At 36.2% G+C, this 18,148-nt stretch overlaps 1 protein-coding gene across 1 annotated transcript in view; it reads left to right on the top strand.

Moving 5' to 3' along the window:
- LOC128016041 (cadherin-22-like) overlaps nt 1-18,148 on the top strand; it is a 166,537-nt gene that overhangs the window by 120,450 nt on the left and 27,939 nt on the right. The window contains exons 6-9 of the mRNA XM_052600359.1: nt 72-259; nt 443-699; nt 8,918-9,054; nt 16,634-16,755. Coding sequence (XP_052456319.1) covers nt 72-259; nt 443-699; nt 8,918-9,054; nt 16,634-16,755 — 704 coding nt within the window. The remainder of the gene's footprint in view (nt 1-71; nt 260-442; nt 700-8,917; nt 9,055-16,633; nt 16,756-18,148) is intronic.

Below are 18,148 nucleotides of genomic sequence, written 5' to 3'. Positions count from 1 at the left end.
TCATTCTCACCACAGTGTGTCAACATGAATGGAAACCGTCCTGAAAGTAGCGTCCTCTCTTCCTCTTTCAGAGATGTATCAGTTTTCGGTCTCGGAGGGTGCGGCCGTCGGGACGCCGATCGGTCGGGTGATCGCGACAGATGCAGACATGGGCGAGAATACGGATATGAGTTACCTGATCAAAGACGAGGAGGGTGGAGAGCTGTTCAGAGTCTCGACTGATGGAGACACACAGGAGGCCATCATCACCATCAAAAAGGTAGATGTGACACCTCTCAGTTGTGCCTGAAGGGCGTCCTGCCCGTCACACGTGGCCTTATGCTGGATTTTGGTGTTAGCTAGTGATTTTTAACATCAGATTATGCAGTTATTCTGACGCTTACTCAATCCAAAGACACATGAAACATCAGTTGAAGCTGGACAATTATGTCTTTCATTTCAGCCTCTTGACTTTGAGAACAAACGCACACATAATGTGGTCGTCGAGGCTGTGAACAAACATGCGGACCCTCGTTTCGTGGATCTGGGCTCTTTCCGGGACCAGACCATCGTGCGGGTCAGTGTGTCGGACGTGGACGAGCCTCCCATCTTCATCCCTCCCAGAGGCATCATCATGGAGGTTCAGGAAGACGCTCGCCTGGGAGCGCTGGTCGGGATTGTGACCGCCAGAGACCCGGATGTGGAGAACGTCCCTGTCAGGTACAGCATAGCCCATAAAGAATACAGATGTATCTAAACACACACACACTCATATATATATATATTCACGCTACCGTTTGTGTCACAGGTTTTCAGCATGTTTGTGGTTTGCGTCTATGTAATAAGATATGACAGACGTAGCTTATGATATTAGCAACTGCAAGAGCATTCCTTCATTTGTTTCACATTTTACAGAGATATTGCCAGCATTATATTTATTATAAATTTTGTATTTTATTTGTATTTTTTTTTTTTTTTTATCAGTGTTATTTTGGTATTATTCATATACCTTTATAGAATGTATAGCTAATTTCATTTATTTATTCATTTATTTTGCAAGTTTTAGTAATAATATACTTTTATATAATGCATAGCTTTTATTATTATATCTTCTGTTTTATTTGGAAAGAAAGAAAGAAAGAAAGAAAGAAAGAAAGAAAGAAAGAGAAAGAAATAAAGAAAGAGAAAGAAAGAGAAAGAGAAAGAGAAAGAATGAGAGAAAGAAAATGAAAGAATGAAAAAGAGAAAGAGAAAGAGAAAGAATGAAAGAGAAAGAGAAAGAGAAAGAATGAAAGAAAGAAAATGAAAGAAAGAGAAAGAGAAAGAATGAAAGAGAAATAAAGAAAGAAAGAAAGAGAGAAAGAGAAAGAATGAAAGAGAAAGACAGGAAAGAAGGAAAGAAAGCGAAAGAGAAAGAAAGAAAGAAAGAAAGAAAGAAAGAAAGAAAGAAAGAAAGAAAGAAAGAAAGAAAGAAAGAAAATGAAAGAAATAAAAGAAGGAAAGAAAGAAAAAGAGAAAGAATGAAAGAAAGAAAATGAAAGAAAGAAAGAGAAAAAGAAAGAAAGAAAGAAAGAGAGAAAGAAAAAAAGAAAGAAAGAAAGAAAGAAAAAGAAATACGAATGACTGTTTTTTAGGATTATTTGTATCCTTTAAAAAATGTACAGCTATTATTAATATAGCAAATATTATATTTGTAATTAAAATTTTAATGTAAGTTTTACTAATTTTGGCATGTTTTTTTATCATTTTTCTTTTATATAATAATAATATATATATATATATATATATATATATATATATATATATATATATATATATATATATATATATATATATATATATATATATATATATATATATATATATATATATATATTATTTATTTTTTTCAAAGAAAAGAAAAAATACTTTTATTCAGCAAGGCCACATTTAATTGATCAAAGGTGTCAGTAAAGATGTTTATAATGTTATAGTAGAGCACCACAACTGCTTTCATCATCAAAAATAATGAAAAACGTTTCCTGAGCAGCAAATCAACACACTTGAATGATTTTTGTATAAATCACGTAAAGGACACAGAACTTTAGGCCTGAAATATTTAGCAGTAATATGCCCAGACGTTTCTAGAAAAATTGTTGCATTGGCATAACTTTGTTGCACAACTCTGCAGCTATAGATCTTACAGGGACTTTGAATTTTAAATACATCATTACGCTTGGCAGCGACGGTGCTTTATCAGCTATTTTATCACAATGCACAACTTCAGTGACTGTGAGCCTCAATGAAATAAAGTGAAAAGGCAAAACAGTTTGTTTATGTGTGTGTTTGTGTGTGTGTTTTCACACGCTGGCCACAGTCCACTTCTTCTTAGTTTAGACAAGGATCAATTTCCTCCATTGAGGAGCCTATTACTGGAGATATATATCGAGTCACGGAAGCGTAACAAAGTGTGGCTCTTGGAATGTGCTGGCCGGAGGCTTTTCCCATTACGCTATGGGCATCTTGGCACACATAGTTATCAACCTGCCATCCTTTTCTTTACAAACACATGCATGCCAGCCAGAAAAGCTTCTTCACCTCCAGGCTTTGGGAAGCATGTCAAATGTCTGCTCAGTCGCAAACACTTTCTGTCTGCTGTTGTGTAGTCTTGTGTGTCCAGGACTGTGACTTCAGCCATAAAGTCTGGTTCACACTGCAGCCCATTCTGGCCTGGAACCGCACGCTTATGTGGGAAGAGACAGCGTGACTGACAGGTTAAGTGATTGAGCACAGTTTGTTTTTATATGCCTTCAAGGGCCAGGTTTATCAGCAATATATTATACTCCAGTAATAATCTGAGATGGAGAAGCATTTCTAAAAATTGGGAACAGAATTACAGAGATCTCTTACAAACTGTGACAGAGATGCACAAGATATATGCATCAGACTCTGGACAATGTTGTTATTATTATTATTATTATTATTATTATTATTATTATTATTATTATTATTATTATTATTATAACAGATTGTTTGTTAATTGATTTTTAAAGTTGATTAAGAATTTTAGTGTTTTTTTTTTCACTTATTTAAAGAAAATTAATTTTGATTTTACAGTGCCAAATGTTTATAGATTTTTCTGTCTGAAACCAATACAAAATGGTATCACTGCTTTTGTTTCATATTTTATCGGAATTTAGCCAATATAATATATTTTTTAAATATTATATATATATATATATATATATATATATATATATATATATATATATATATATATATATATATATATATATATATATATATATATATTATATTATATTATATTATTAAAATATTTCACATTTAATTTCTAATTGAACGCAATTAAATTATTTTGTTTTATTTATTTATTTATTTTTTCATTTGTAAACAAATTTCAATTAACCAAGTGAATAGCATTTATTTTTCTTTCTTTTTTACTGTACAGGTCTTGTTCTGTTAATCTTGGAATTAAAAAATGCTAATAAAATAAAATAAAATAGTTATTTAAACTTGTCTTTTAGAGTCATTTCTATGTTTGTATATAACATGAATCAGACAGTCAGTGAACGTACTGCAGGTGGTCTGCATTGTGCTTCTGAATTGTGTAGCGAACCCTCGTCAGAGCTTTTTATTCTCCAGAGCCATCAGCGCACAGAAATATGATTTACTCATTGCCACAGCTCAAAGGTAATGCACAAGGGAAGTAAAAGGCTTTGGTTGGCCCTATAGTCTCTCTCTCGCACATACACATAGCCTTTGCAAATTACCTCCATTAAAAATGCATGAGGCTGCGCTCAAAGTGCTCCAGGTGTTATAAAGCACAGCACAGCGCAGTGGCAGAAAACTCTGCTGGTAGGCTGGCACACATCGGTGTATGGCATGGGGCCCATGCCAGTCAGTACCACTTTAATTATCTCCATTGGACTCAGCTAGCAAACAGGGGCTTTGCCCAGAGCCCCATCACTCCCTCCTGCACCCGTACCACCCAAAACCAGCGGGACAGCAGGCAGATGAAGCCCTCGGAGAGCACTATACCTGCTGGAGAAACACACTCCTGCTATTTGGACAGGAAAAATTTGTATGTTTTCCTTCGGCGGTGGCTTTTTATTAGCTCCAAGAGAGACAATGATACCTGTGCTACTTTTAAATCTCTATTTTTTTTTTATTAGACACTGCAAGAAATGACTTGCCAAAAATATTTTTGGTTCTCAGTAAAACAGCTAAGCATTCTTGAATCAAGATACATTTACTTTAAAAAAAAAAAAAAAAATCCATTAAGAGACTCTGTGCTTAAAATATTAATTAATATCTGCCAATGGGTTTAGAAAACAAATTTTCCCTTTGAATTAAATTTATTTTTTCTTACCACATTGTTAGATTTTTCTTGTTTTAAGCATAAGCTCACTTTAATGAATAGTTCACTGAAAAATGAAAATTTGCAGAATATTTTCTGAAAATGTACTCTCCCTCAGGACATCTAATAAGTAGATGAGTGTGTTTCTTCATCAGATTTGGAGAAATGTAGCATTGTTGGAGTGGTTTAAATCTTACCTCACTGATCGTACCCAGTTTGTAATTTTAGAAATCAATAAATGTAACGTTGGACAGGTATGTCACGGTGTTCCTCAGGGTTCTGTTCTTGGCCCGATACTTTTTAATATTTGCATGCTTCCTTTAGGGCAGATTATTATAAAGTATGGTTTGGGGTTCCACTTCTATGCTGATGATACTCAGATTTAAATTAGTGCAAAAACTAATATCACAGATATATCAGCAACCCTTTCATACTGTCTGCAGTATTTTTGATTGTCATTTGACACTTGAAGCACATATCAAGAGCATTTCAAAATTTAGTGTTTTTCCATATAAGGAATATTGCCAGGATTAGGCCTATTCTTTCATTACCTGATGCAGAAAGGCTTGTCCATGCACTCGTTACGTCTAGGGTTGATTATTGTAATGCCCTTTATCTTGGCCTACCTGCAAAGTCTATTAAGCAACTGCAACACATACAGAACTCAGCTGCACGTGTCCTTACACATACTCCTTCTCGTCAGCATATCTCTGGGGTGCTTAGGAACTACAGTACATTGGCTTTTAAAACTCTTATTTTAACATATAAAGCTGTACATGGAACTGCACCATCATATACATGTGTTTTAATTACGCTATATATGCCCTCTCGATCTCTCCGCTCCACCCAACTCTTTCCTCCTTAAACACCCTTCTTGTTTAAAAAAAAAAAAAAACACCTTTTTAAGTTGGTGTTTGTGTCTTGATTGGTGACACTGGATGTATATTGTATTCTACCTCTTGTTGCATTATTATTTTTGTTTTATTAATCTTTTTTTTTTTCTTTTTGTATTTTTTTAATAAATGTATTTACTTTTGTTCTGTACTTGTTGTAGCGCTTTTGGTAATATAAATAAAATGTACTATTATTATTATTATAATTATTATTATAATAATTATTATTATTATTATTATTATTATTATTATTATTATTATTATTATTATTGCGTCAATGGCTCATCAGTGGATGCTCTGCAGCGAATGGGTGACCAGATGAGCAACCAGACGACTTATTACCATGCGGGTAATAGTTTTTGTTTCAGTTTAAGCATTTGTTTTCTGTTGATTCGTATATGAAGAATGTTTTTGAACACAGCCGTACATTAATACATGCAGAAGCTGAACAACTCAAGGCCTTTTTTTAAATCAACACACTCTGGACTTGTGCTTCCATGACAATTAAAAGCCAATAAGAATAATGTAGTTGAAAAATCTTTTCCACGGCCTAAATTCAGGATCTTCTCCAGCTCGACTGTAATAGCTTCTTTTCTTCCGTCTCCCTTTGGGCAGTTTAACTTTTTCCAAAGTGCCGCCTCAACCTATTGGCACAGAGTAATAAGCACAAGGTAAAATAAGAAGTGAATTAATTCATATGAATTTGTATTCCATATAAAGTCTAAAACCGCAGAAGCTGACATTAAACCCTCAAGGGTCTTAAAAAAATGAGGAGAGTACAGCGAGTCAGAGGGAAAAATTGCAAAATCTATCCATCCATCCATCCATCCATCCATCAACTAAATCCATCAACAAAATTCATCCATCAACTAAATCCATCCACTAAATCCATCCATCCACCCATCCACTAAATCCATCCATCCACCCATCCACTAAATCCATCCATCCACCCATCCACTAAATCCATCCATCCATCCATCCACTAAATCCATCCATCCATCCATCCACTAAATCCATCCATCCACCCATCCACTAAATCCATCCATCCATCCATCCACTAAATCCATCCATCCATCCATCCATCCACTAAATCCATCCATCCACCCATCCACTAAATCCATCCATCCATCCATCCACTAAATCCATCCATCCACCCATCCACTAAATCCATCCATCCACCCATCCACTAAATCCATCCATCCACCCATCCACTAAATCCATCCATCCATCCATCCATCCACTAAATCCATCCATCCATCCATCCATCTATCCACTAAATCCATCCATCCACCCATCCACTAAATCCATCCATCCACCCATCCACTAAATCCATCCATCCACCCATCCACTAAATCCATCCATCCATCCATCCATCCATCTATCCATCGACTAAATCCATCCATCCATCCATCCATCCATCCATCTATCCACTAAATCCATCCATCCACCCATCCACTAAATCCATCCATCCATCCATCCATCCATCCACTAAATCCATCCATCCATCCATCCATCCACTAAATCCATCCATCCACCCATCCACTAAATCCATCCATCCATCCACTAAATCCATCCATCCATCCATCCATCCATCCATCTATCCACTAAATCCATCCATCCATCCATCCATCCACTAAATCCATCCATCCACCCATCCACTAAATCCATCCATCCATCCACTAAATCCATCCATCCATCCATCCATCCATCTATCCACTAAATCCATCCATCCATCCACTAAATCCATCCATCCATCCATCCATCCATCCACTAAATCCATCCATCCACCCATCCACTAAATCCATCCATCCATCCACTAAATCCATCCATCCACCCATCCACTAAATCCATCCATCCATCCACTAAATCCATCCATCCATCCACTAAATCCATCCATCCATCTATCCACTAAATCCATCCATCCACCCATCCACTAAATCCATCCATCCATCCATCTATCCACTTAATCCATCCATCCACCCATCCACTAAATCCATCCACCCATCCCCTAAATCCATCCATCCATCCACCCATCCACTAAATCCATCCATCCATCCATCCATCCATCTATCCACTAAATCCATCCATCCATCCATCTATCCACTAAATCCATCCATCCACCCATCCACTAAATCCATCCTTCCATCCACCCATCCACTAAATCCATCCATCCATCATCTAAATCCATCCATCCATCCATCCACCCATCCACTAAATCCATCCACTAAATCCATCCATCCACCCATCCCCTAAATCCATCAATCCATCCATCCATCCATCTATCCACTAAATCCATCCATCCATCCATCCATCTATCCACTAAATCCATCCATCCACCCATCCACTAAATCCATCCATCCACCCATCAACTAAATCCATCCATCCATCCACTAAATCCATCCATCCATCCATCCATCCACCCATCCACTAAATCCATCCATCCATCCATCCACTAAATCCATCCATCCACCCATCCACTAAATCCATCCATCCATCCATCCACTAAATCCATCCATCCATCCATCCACTAAATCCATCCATCCACCCATCCACTAAATCCATCCATCCACCCATCCACTAAATCCATCCATCCATCCATCCACTAAATCCATCCATCCACCCATCCACTAAATCCATCCATCCATCCATCCATCCACTAAATCCATCCATCCATCCATCTATCCACTAAATCCATCCATCCACCCATCCACTAAATCCATCCATCCATCCATCCATCCATCTATCCACTTAATCCATCCATCCACCCATCCACTAAATCCATCCATCCATCCACCCATCCACTAAATCCATCCATCCCCTAAATCCATCCATCCATCCATCCATCCATCCATCTATCCACTAAATCCATCCATCCATCCATCCATCCATCTATCCACTAAATCCATCCATCCACCCATCCACTAAATCCATCCATCCATCCACCCATCCACTAAATCCATCCATCCATCATCTAAATCCATCCATCCATCCATCTATCCACTAAATCCATCCATCCATCATCTAAATCCATCCATCCATCCATCCATCTATCCACTAAATCCATCCATCCATCCATCCATCTATCCACTAAATCCATCCATCCACCCATCCACTAAATCCATCCATCCATCCACCCATCCACTAAATCCATCCATCCACCCATCCACTAAATCCATCCATCCACCCATCCACTAAATCCATCCATCCATCCATCCATCCATCCATCCATCCATCTATCCACTAAATCCATCCATCCATCCATCCATCCATCCATCTATCCACTAAATCCATCCATCCATCCATCCATCTATCCACTAAATCCATCCATCCATCCATCTATCCACTAAATCCATCCATCCACCCATCCACTAAATCCATCCATCCACCCATCCACTAAATCCATCCATCCATCCATCCATCCATCATCTAAATCCATCCATCCATCCATCCATTAAAGAAACACATTGGATTTAGTTTTAGGGTTTCAGTTTTAGTTGTAGTTAACTTTCATAACCCTTGTATTGTGTTGGAAGTCTAGATTTTCAGGTTCAATCTCGGTCTGTTCATGTCCTTTTAAGTGCTTGACACCCCCACTCCACTTTCTTCTACGGGAAAGGATATTAAAAAGAAAAATGACAGTTTTCGAGTGGATGACATAAATAAACCCTTCTCTGTGCCTCATTCCCAGGTTCTCTATAGAGCGGAGCACAGACCAGGAGCAGATCTTTAACATCGATGCTGTAACAGGTGCCATCACTCTGGGAAAGATCCTGGACCGGGAAACTGCCGGCTGGCACAACATCACAGTTACTGTGGTGGAAGCAGGTACAAACCCTGATTACTTCACTCCATCAATCGCAAGTGAGCTTCAGTCAAGGGGCCCAATGCTTTTCAGATTAATACAGTGTTTGCTGAAGTGTTATATGCTGAGATAATAAAATAAATTGGATTCAATCTTTTTATCAACTTGTTTTCTATTAATAAGCACAGGTTTTGTATTTCATGACCTTGTTTATCTGAGCTCATGCATCTTAATTTTTGAGTGAAAAAAACATTGTTTGTGCATGTACTGTATTTATTTATTTTGCAATTTTCACTCCAAACTGAGATTCATAAGCTAAGAACAATGAGACCTAAAATCAAGAATTGTAAAATGGTAATAGTAAGGTATACAATTACATTTTTGTTGTTGTTGTCGTTTTTCTCAAGTCCTTTTTGACTGGTAACAAATATAACAAGGTGAAAAAAAAAAAAAAATCCCCAAACTGTACAGAAATGATCCAGTTTTGAGGGGAAGTGGTTATGCCCTGTGTGATCAAAATTAGTATGTTTTAGTTCAATGCTACTAACTAGCAGTTTTGGGAAAAAGAAAATTGTCTCAAGCATGAGGGTTAAGAAACCAAAAAAAAAAACACCAAAAAAATTCTAAATGTAATTGCATTAGATAACAATACCTAAGCAAGGGTCATTTACTGTAAAGAATGACGCAAAGATAAAATTTGAGCGCATATTCAGACACTTAATATAATGTAACAACATTCACACATTGTCTCATCTAGTGATGCGACCTGTGAATCTTTTATGAACATTAAAGGAGTCATTAAATGCATTTTTAAATAATTGTATCATGTTTTCTCAGGTGCACTTAACAGAACAGTCATAATTTGGATTTAAATTGTCTTTTTTTTTTTTGCTGTCTAATGACTTTCTGTATAAAACATATGGAATATAAATAATATAATGTATAGTATAAATGAATCACAATATAACAATATAGCATGCTACTAATGCTGCCTATCAAATACTTCCTACTTCTCACTTCTGAAGTTTGTTGCTCGAGTATTTTAAGAATTTTTGTCAAATAAATGCTATTTTCGCTGTGTTTGAGATCGGGTCATGTCAAGGAGAAGTCATTACGTCACATTTGTCTCGATTTCAAATCCAGTATTTAAGTATTAAAGTGAGAGAAAGCACTTCAATCTCAATCTCAACACAAATACCAGGGTTTTGCTGCAAGATAAACTCCTTTTTGCAGAAAAAGAAGTAGCAGCTTTAGCAAAGTCAATGGCTTAATCAAAATTCCCAGCAAACTTCAGCCTGTGCTTGTGCTTGTTCACTGCAAAACACATGGGATCTGGGCAATGAGGCGTCGAGTGGCCAGTTTGGAAACGCTTTTCATAATTCCCTCGTACATTCGTATTTTAAAAATTTCACACTCCACTCAAGAATGTAATGAGTGTTCATCGAAGAGTTACGTTTGCAGATCGATGTGCGGCGAGCGTTTCGTGCACCATATTAGTAAATATGATATTTTAGACAAAATCTGGGAAATCTGGTCATGCACATAAATGCAGTTCAGTATGCCTCACTTGGCTGGGGATAAATACAATTTCAATCTTTTCAAGGCTGTCGATTTAGTCCTTCTAAATCAGGCTTGGCAAACACGGCCGCACGTGCACCGCGCTCCAGCGCTAGAAGTCGACTTGAGGAGATGAAGTTTTCTTTGTTGTCCAGAAGGTGTTATCAGGTCCGTTTCTTTCCGAAGTCTTGGCACGATGCTTCCAGACTGGAGTTTTACTGTCAGAAAGTCTGGCAGGCCGTCGGCTCGCCACAGAATCCAATCTGCTGAAGAAGAGTGACATATAATTTCTGTGCGTTTGATAGGCTGTATGATATCAAACTGCAAACTCTCTCTCTCTCTCTGTCGCTTACTCACTTCGTCTTTTTCAGGTGATAAATAGAGGAAAAACCATCATGTCTTGCCCTTAGGGTAAAGAGATACTATGAACACAGTTGTGTCTTTATCTCGACAGAAAGGACATTTGGTGTGGAGAGTGAAAAATAACTGCACTGTGCTCTCTCTGGACTTTATTTCAAGTTTCAAGGCTCCTGCTCTTAAATATGCCCTTTCCAGCCATTAGAAATACAGATTTGAAATACATTTTTAATGAAAATGCCAAAGTACAGCGATCAACACCGCAGTAGTTTTTCATGCATCTTGTAATGTAGCTGTATGTGAAGCCGGAAGTGCATGATAAATAAAGATATTTTCTCTCTCTAAAAAACCACTTGCTCTTGAGAGATGAATCAGTACCTGCTGCTCCACTGAATCATAACCTGTTAGTGTAATTAATAATAAATGTTACAACTTTCTATGGAGCATTCAAAATATGGAACTATGGCAATGGATTTATTGTTTCTGACATGGTAGACCAATCACAACAGACTGAGCCGTCTGACCAATCAGAGCAGAGTAGGCTCACGGGAAGGAGGGGCTTAGAGAGACTGAATCTAAGAACTGCTCTGAACCAATCGTTTGAGAATCGCTGGAAAATGAGATGATATTAAATGCATGCTTTGAGAAAACAAAAGAATTGTTTGACCTTGTGTGCATGTAAACCCAAAACAATATTAGGAACCTTTAAAATGACATAATACAATGGCACGTTAAGCATGGTTTAAATCATAAATACAGATTTTGATAGATTTATGATTGAAACAAGGAAAAATGACCTTGAAAAATAAATATAAATTTTTAATTTTGTTATTTTTTATTTTATGTATTTATTTTAAGGATTTTATATGCTTTTTAATGCAACACTTAATTGTTGTTATGGTAGTTCATCACCAGACATGATTAAGCTTGTTTACTTGTAATTACTGTATATTACTAAAATAATTTAATTGAATCAAATATTTACTTTTATTAATAATATAACTATAAGAGACTGTAATTATTAATACTTTTTCTCTAACCTCATAATATTAAAGTTAGACAAATCAACTTAATTCAAGGTATATTCTCTGAAAACAAATCTTAGATTTTAATTTTAAGAATGTTTATGTTATTTTTAATCATAAATATTTAAAAAAGGTTGACTTTTTTAATTATGTTAGTTCGTCAGACATGTTTTATCTTTTTTTATTGCAATTATATTAGTAAGAACTATTTTTTATTAATTATTTATTTATAGTAGTAATAATACTATACATCCATCCATCCATCCAGTTTTTCCAACTTTAAAATATTATAGTTAGAAAATTATTTTAATTCAAGACATATTCTCTATAGTTTATAGTTGCAATTTTGTTGAAAACATGTTACTAAAAACAAACTCATAATTTATAATAACGTATATAATAATAAACAAATATAATGCTGTTTTTCTAACTTTGTGACATCAGAGTTCTAAAAATTAACTTAATTCCAGATAAATTATCCAAAAACACATCTTAACGTCTCTTGCAAGTCTGCTTCTCAAATAATTGATTTTATTAAGAATGATTAGAGTAAGAAACTCTTTAATGGAAATTTTAAGAAAATAATGGCGTTTTTATGATTATTAAACTTAATCAGACATGATTTATCTTGTTTACTTGCAATTATATTACAAATAACATGCATTCATTAATTAACTCGTTGTAATTTTATTTGCTTTTTTTTTTTAAACGAGTCTCAGATTTTAACATGACATGTAGTAGCTTTTCTATTTTTAAAATACAGTGCATTCAGTTTCCATGCATGCTCATAAGGAAAGAAACGGACTGTACTGGCCAGGGTTGTTTTATTCTCGAGGGAGACAGATGAAGTTCAGCAACATGATTCACACATTTCATCTTCAGCAATGACCCGAGTTCACAGACATTTATTGCATCTGACATTATCTGTCCGAGAGGCTGTGACGCAGGGAAAATAAAGCAGCAGTGCTTTTACTATCAAAGTTAAATTTAGTCCTTATTTTAAATGAGTCGAGCTCGTCCAGTCTAAAAATTCACTTATTGCTTTCATGCCAGATTGTTGCTCTTGGACGTCTCTGATGTCTTCAGACGTGGGTTGAGGACAGAGATATTGTTTTGTCAATTTGCACAACATTTGAAGCTCATTAGACACGGTCAGTGCAACCGGGAGAGCTGCTAAAACAAGTCTAATTTAATATTTAGACCATAGGTCTGCAGTCTGTGTCAGTTAGACATCAAGGTTTCGTCTGCTGTGCGTAATTCCCGCTGGAGCTCTTATGAGTCAGAAATACACCAACGGCAGTCTGAACTTTCTTTTCTTCTGTTTTCTTCTGTTTTTATGAGACAAACATTTGACTGGATATGAATCATACAAGATTGTTTAGACTTTATTGAAATATGTTTTTTCACAACGTGCACACAATGCCATTTTTAACTTTAATTTCTCAATATTATATGCAGTATAACAGGTTATTTTGAAAGACTAAGGGGATGCATTCAGGGGTTTATTTTTCTTCTTTTAGACATGCTGTATATGCAATTACTCCACATTAACAAGGAATTGTTTTAAATGAATGTAATAATTAATTTGTATTTTTTTTGTATGTTTATTTAATTATTTATTTTTAATCAGCACAATTTGTGGCAATATAGTAATTTAATGCTTTGCATATTATATTATATTATATTATATTATATTATATTATATTATATTATATTATATTATATTATATTATATTATTTTTTACTTTATTTGTCATTTAGCTTTTTATTAAATCATCACAATTAAAGTAAAACAAGTTTTTTTTTTTTTTTTGGGATGCAAAGTATTCAGTTTAAGTTGACACTGCAATTAATCAGCAAACAAATGCTATTGTATTGTGCATCTTTATCTGCTATTAAAAATCTATTGTTGTGTTGCCATTTGTGATTTGGCATTGCTAACACTCAGTGTTTATTGCCATGTTATCTCCATGTTTGAGACAAGGATCGTTGAGATAGCATTTCCTGTCCTTGATTTAATGTACTGCCAAACCCCGTAAGACTTCATTTCCGTGTCAAGCTCTGCAACATGCTTTCAAACAGAATTGAGGAGCAGCTTTTCTAATATAGTGCCTGACTGGTAATATGTCATGAAGATATGTGGCCGTCCAACATCTGCCGGGCCGCTAACAGAAGCCCTGCATCCTGTAATCTGCTCAAATCCCTTCTCTTCATATCACAGACGCACATCGCTAGTTAAATAGAGCTCTATATGAGCACGGAGAAAGTATTGCTAGCTTTAGGGGAATGAAACACTTGAAATCTGTTCCTTATGCATGTTACACTTCATCAGCACTTTGTGTTCATATTCTGTTCTTGATATTTGAGTGAATCTCATGAAAACGTGTCCAATTCTATCCTAAAATATAGTAAAGTGATATATATATATCAAAAAGGTGCCAGGCAGTATAGTAAATAATACCAAGATGAATATTTTGCCATTTAAATTGTTAATTAATTTGTTTTTCAGCAATTCATATCTGATAAAAATTAATTCGACATTCAGTTTCAGCTGAAAACTTGGATTTGTTTAAAAATGCGGAAACATACTTGCATTTATTATTATTATTTAAACATAAAAATATCAGGCAATAGAGTAAACACCTCCATGATTAATAATTTGCAATGTTATTTATTTGTTTATTTGTGTCTTTATTTTATAATTCATTTTTAATATTTTCTAATTACAAAATTCATGAAATTATTTTTTTTTTTCAGCACGACAGTTAATTATGCCAAAATGTTTTTTTATTTTATTTTATTTTTATTTTATCTTAAATTAATAAATTATTAATTATTAAATATATTAAAATAATAAATTATTTTCTTTCTTTTTATTTTGGGATGACTTTAATTTTCCAAAAAAATTTACTGGGTTTAGAAATGTTTGTGTTTTATAAAACATTTGAAAAACAAGACAATTAAACTGCATATTTTAATTAGGCAGCACTAATTTACATATACTGAATCACATGCATGCAGTGTACATCCCTGTAAATAAACAGAAGCGTAACAGCAACATGGTGTTAATTAGAAAAAGGTAATTATGTCTCATTACAGTTATAATGGTGGCCCAATCCGTGGCCTACTGTACTGCTGAGATGCATCTCTTATGAAAATTAAGACATTTCTAATCAAATAATGAAGCCCAGATATTAGCTAGCGATCAGTCGCTCCAACACAGAGACTATTTTTAATTACTAGATAATTTTACTTGTATGAAATTAAATGAAACAAATTATGACCACATTTGCCAGTAACATTTCCATTTTATTATTGCTTAATAAGACCATGATCAAAATGATATTTCAGCCAAATATTGAATGTCAGTTTTTATGTCCGCCTCAAACTGTGAGCTCTCATCATTGCATTTTTCTGATTATAGAGTTATTTGTCTGCGTTTGGAAGTTGTGCTGCTAATTGTTAATTTCCTCAAAAATGTTCCGGAAGAATTGTCTTTCTGATGAATTCACTGTGGGGAGAGAGTCATTAGGAGTGCTTTCAAACACAAACTGTGTAATGCATTACTTAAATCAATCTTTTTTTATTTATTTTTGAGGGCATTTACAGTAAGTCTTAATTAAACAGCAGTCATTTACGTTTGAGAGTTGTACTGGTCAGTGTCAAACATGCATGATGAAATTTACTTTGTGTGCTTTAGTAAAACATGCACAATACATCCACGGTGCTTGTCTCTAATGAGACAAAATCACAGCATTTGGGTTTGTCGCTCACAGATGTGGCCAGTGTAAACTCTGAGAATTCTTTGTTTCAAATGTAACATTATATTTGTGATACATTGTTTCCGGTGATTGGGATTCCATTGTGAATGCACTGATGCCACGTTCAGGTTGTAGCCTGTGTGTCAGTGTAACCAGATCACAGTGTGTTTGGAGGGTAAACAAGTGTCATAATCATAGACTGTAAAAAAACATGGACGTAGTGTCCGTGACGTCACCCATAGCCTCCTCAAGAGCGGTTTTGAAGCCTAAAGTGTGCAGAGCAGGCCGTCGCCATCTTGGCAGCGCGTCATCGCGCGACTCTCCGGGATAATCGAAAATGGGCAAAAAGGCGGGAGCTGATTGCTGAAGCCACGCCCACCTAGCACGACGGCATTGTAAGCAGCGGCAATCCACCTGTCACTCAAGTGGCCACGCCCTTAATTATGCAGAACTTTAAGGCTTAATATAATTTAAACGGATGAGTTATAAAAAAATTCATCCCCCTCACAGTTGTCATGAAGGGCAAAATTAGGAATATAGACCAAACTCATTTTTTGAACCAGGCTGTAAACATGTTTTTTTCTGCTGTAAAGTTGGGCATTTTAACATGGGGAGTCTATGGGACTGACTCCCTTTTGCAGCCAGCCTCAAGTGGCCAGTCGATGAATTGCAGTTTTAGTTACTTCCTTATTGGCCTCACACTCGGTCATAATGCATAAGATATGAGGATTTTTTTTTTTTTTAAGTTAACTGTTTCTTGAATGCATTGAATTTTGTCTTCTGTCAAATATCCACCCATGCATATCCATCCTTATTTTATGATACAATGTGATATTTTAGCTTTCAGTGCTGCGGATAGCTTCCAGAGTCTGTTTGAGATGGTTTCATCCGTGTCTTCTCAGATAACCAGTCCATGGCGTCTCAGACGGCGGTGAGCATCCGCATCCTGGACGTGAACGACAACCCTCCCGAACTCGCCACTCCTTACGAGGCGTCGATCTGCGAGGACGCCAAACCTGGCCAGGTGAGATAACGCCTCAGTCGCATCAGTCTAATCAGAAATCACGCTCTGTTGTTTCACACAAAAATCATCACTGTGATATCTGCAGTCAGAAGACACTGACTTAGATGTTCCCGATGGCTTGTCGTGTCGATGAAGCTAGCAACTGCGATACGTTGTCATTTCTATGAAATGCATATGTGATCTGAAATCAGCCGGCTCGTCTCAGACTGCTTTTCTGAAGCTCAATATCTTGTCTGATCCCGATGGGCTGATGTAGTTTGGCTCAACTCACCAATCTCTCCTTCTTATTTGGAAATGAACGGTCTGAGAGATACAGTGGTGTGACCTCACATGACCTCTGAACCTGGACCCAAACACTGGAGTCCAGCAGAACAATCAGTGTGTGTCAGATTTAGTACCGAGCCAATCGCTTTCCCGTTTTTGTCAGAATAGTTTCATTATTGCTTTGCTCCTGCTTTGGACCTTTTTCAATTGGAAAGAATGATCCGTCTGACATTTCCTCCCAAAGGCAATTTATAAAGTCTAGTCGCGAAAAAAAAAACGGCGCGATGGCAAGAACTCAGCTGCAGTGCTGTGAAGCGCTTTGTTGAAGATCTTCTTTTGTTTACTCATGGAATGGAAGAATACATTTTCAGCCCAGAAATGAAACTTCAGTCATCTTTTATTTACCTACATGACAAACTTTCTTTTGTGCAGCACAAAAAGTGCATTATTGAAGATGTAAATATCACAAGCTCTGTTATTTTAATCTATTTATTTATTTCTATCTTTAAATGTTGGGACTTTTTAAGAAAGAAAGGCTGGATGATTTCACATTTTATTTTGACATTGTATGGAAATACTCAAAAATGTTCTTGAAAAGCACTAGAACTTGAAGAGTCACCAGCAATGACTTTTTGAGGTCCATAAAGTAGAAAGAAGTAAAATTGTACCTGAAAGAAGAGCGGCACAGAAGAGCATGTTTTAGTTGTTCGATGAGCCAGAGATAAAGGGTCTTTAGTGGAAACCTAAAGCGATATGGGTGGCATTCACTCATTAACAATCACCACACGTCCTGTGATGTAGTGTCACGCTGTGGAGCTGCTTTTCATCTGTCCGACTCGCTGGACCGAACAAAGACCGAGTGCAACACAATACCAGTATATGCTGAAATAATGCTGTTTGAGTCCAGTAAAAAAAATGCATGACAGCTCAGAAAACATTTAATCTTTCAGCAGGAACATTTCAAACCGAAGGGCCATGATACCCGCTGTTTCTGAAGTGCATTTAAGGTGAAAAATCGCAAGCGTCTGCATCCCCCAAATACTGAGGTGATACAATCCGGTGACGGCTTATCGTAATACATTTCCCTCATTAAACGCAGGACTCTTTGGAAGCCCCCTGCTGTAGCTTC

The sequence above is a fragment of the Carassius gibelio genome, chromosome A6 (assembly GCF_023724105.1).
Source record: "Carassius gibelio isolate Cgi1373 ecotype wild population from Czech Republic chromosome A6, carGib1.2-hapl.c, whole genome shotgun sequence".
Classification (NCBI taxonomy): domain Eukaryota; kingdom Metazoa; phylum Chordata; class Actinopteri; order Cypriniformes; family Cyprinidae; genus Carassius; species Carassius gibelio.
This window is presented reverse-complemented; position numbering and strand designations above follow the sequence as displayed.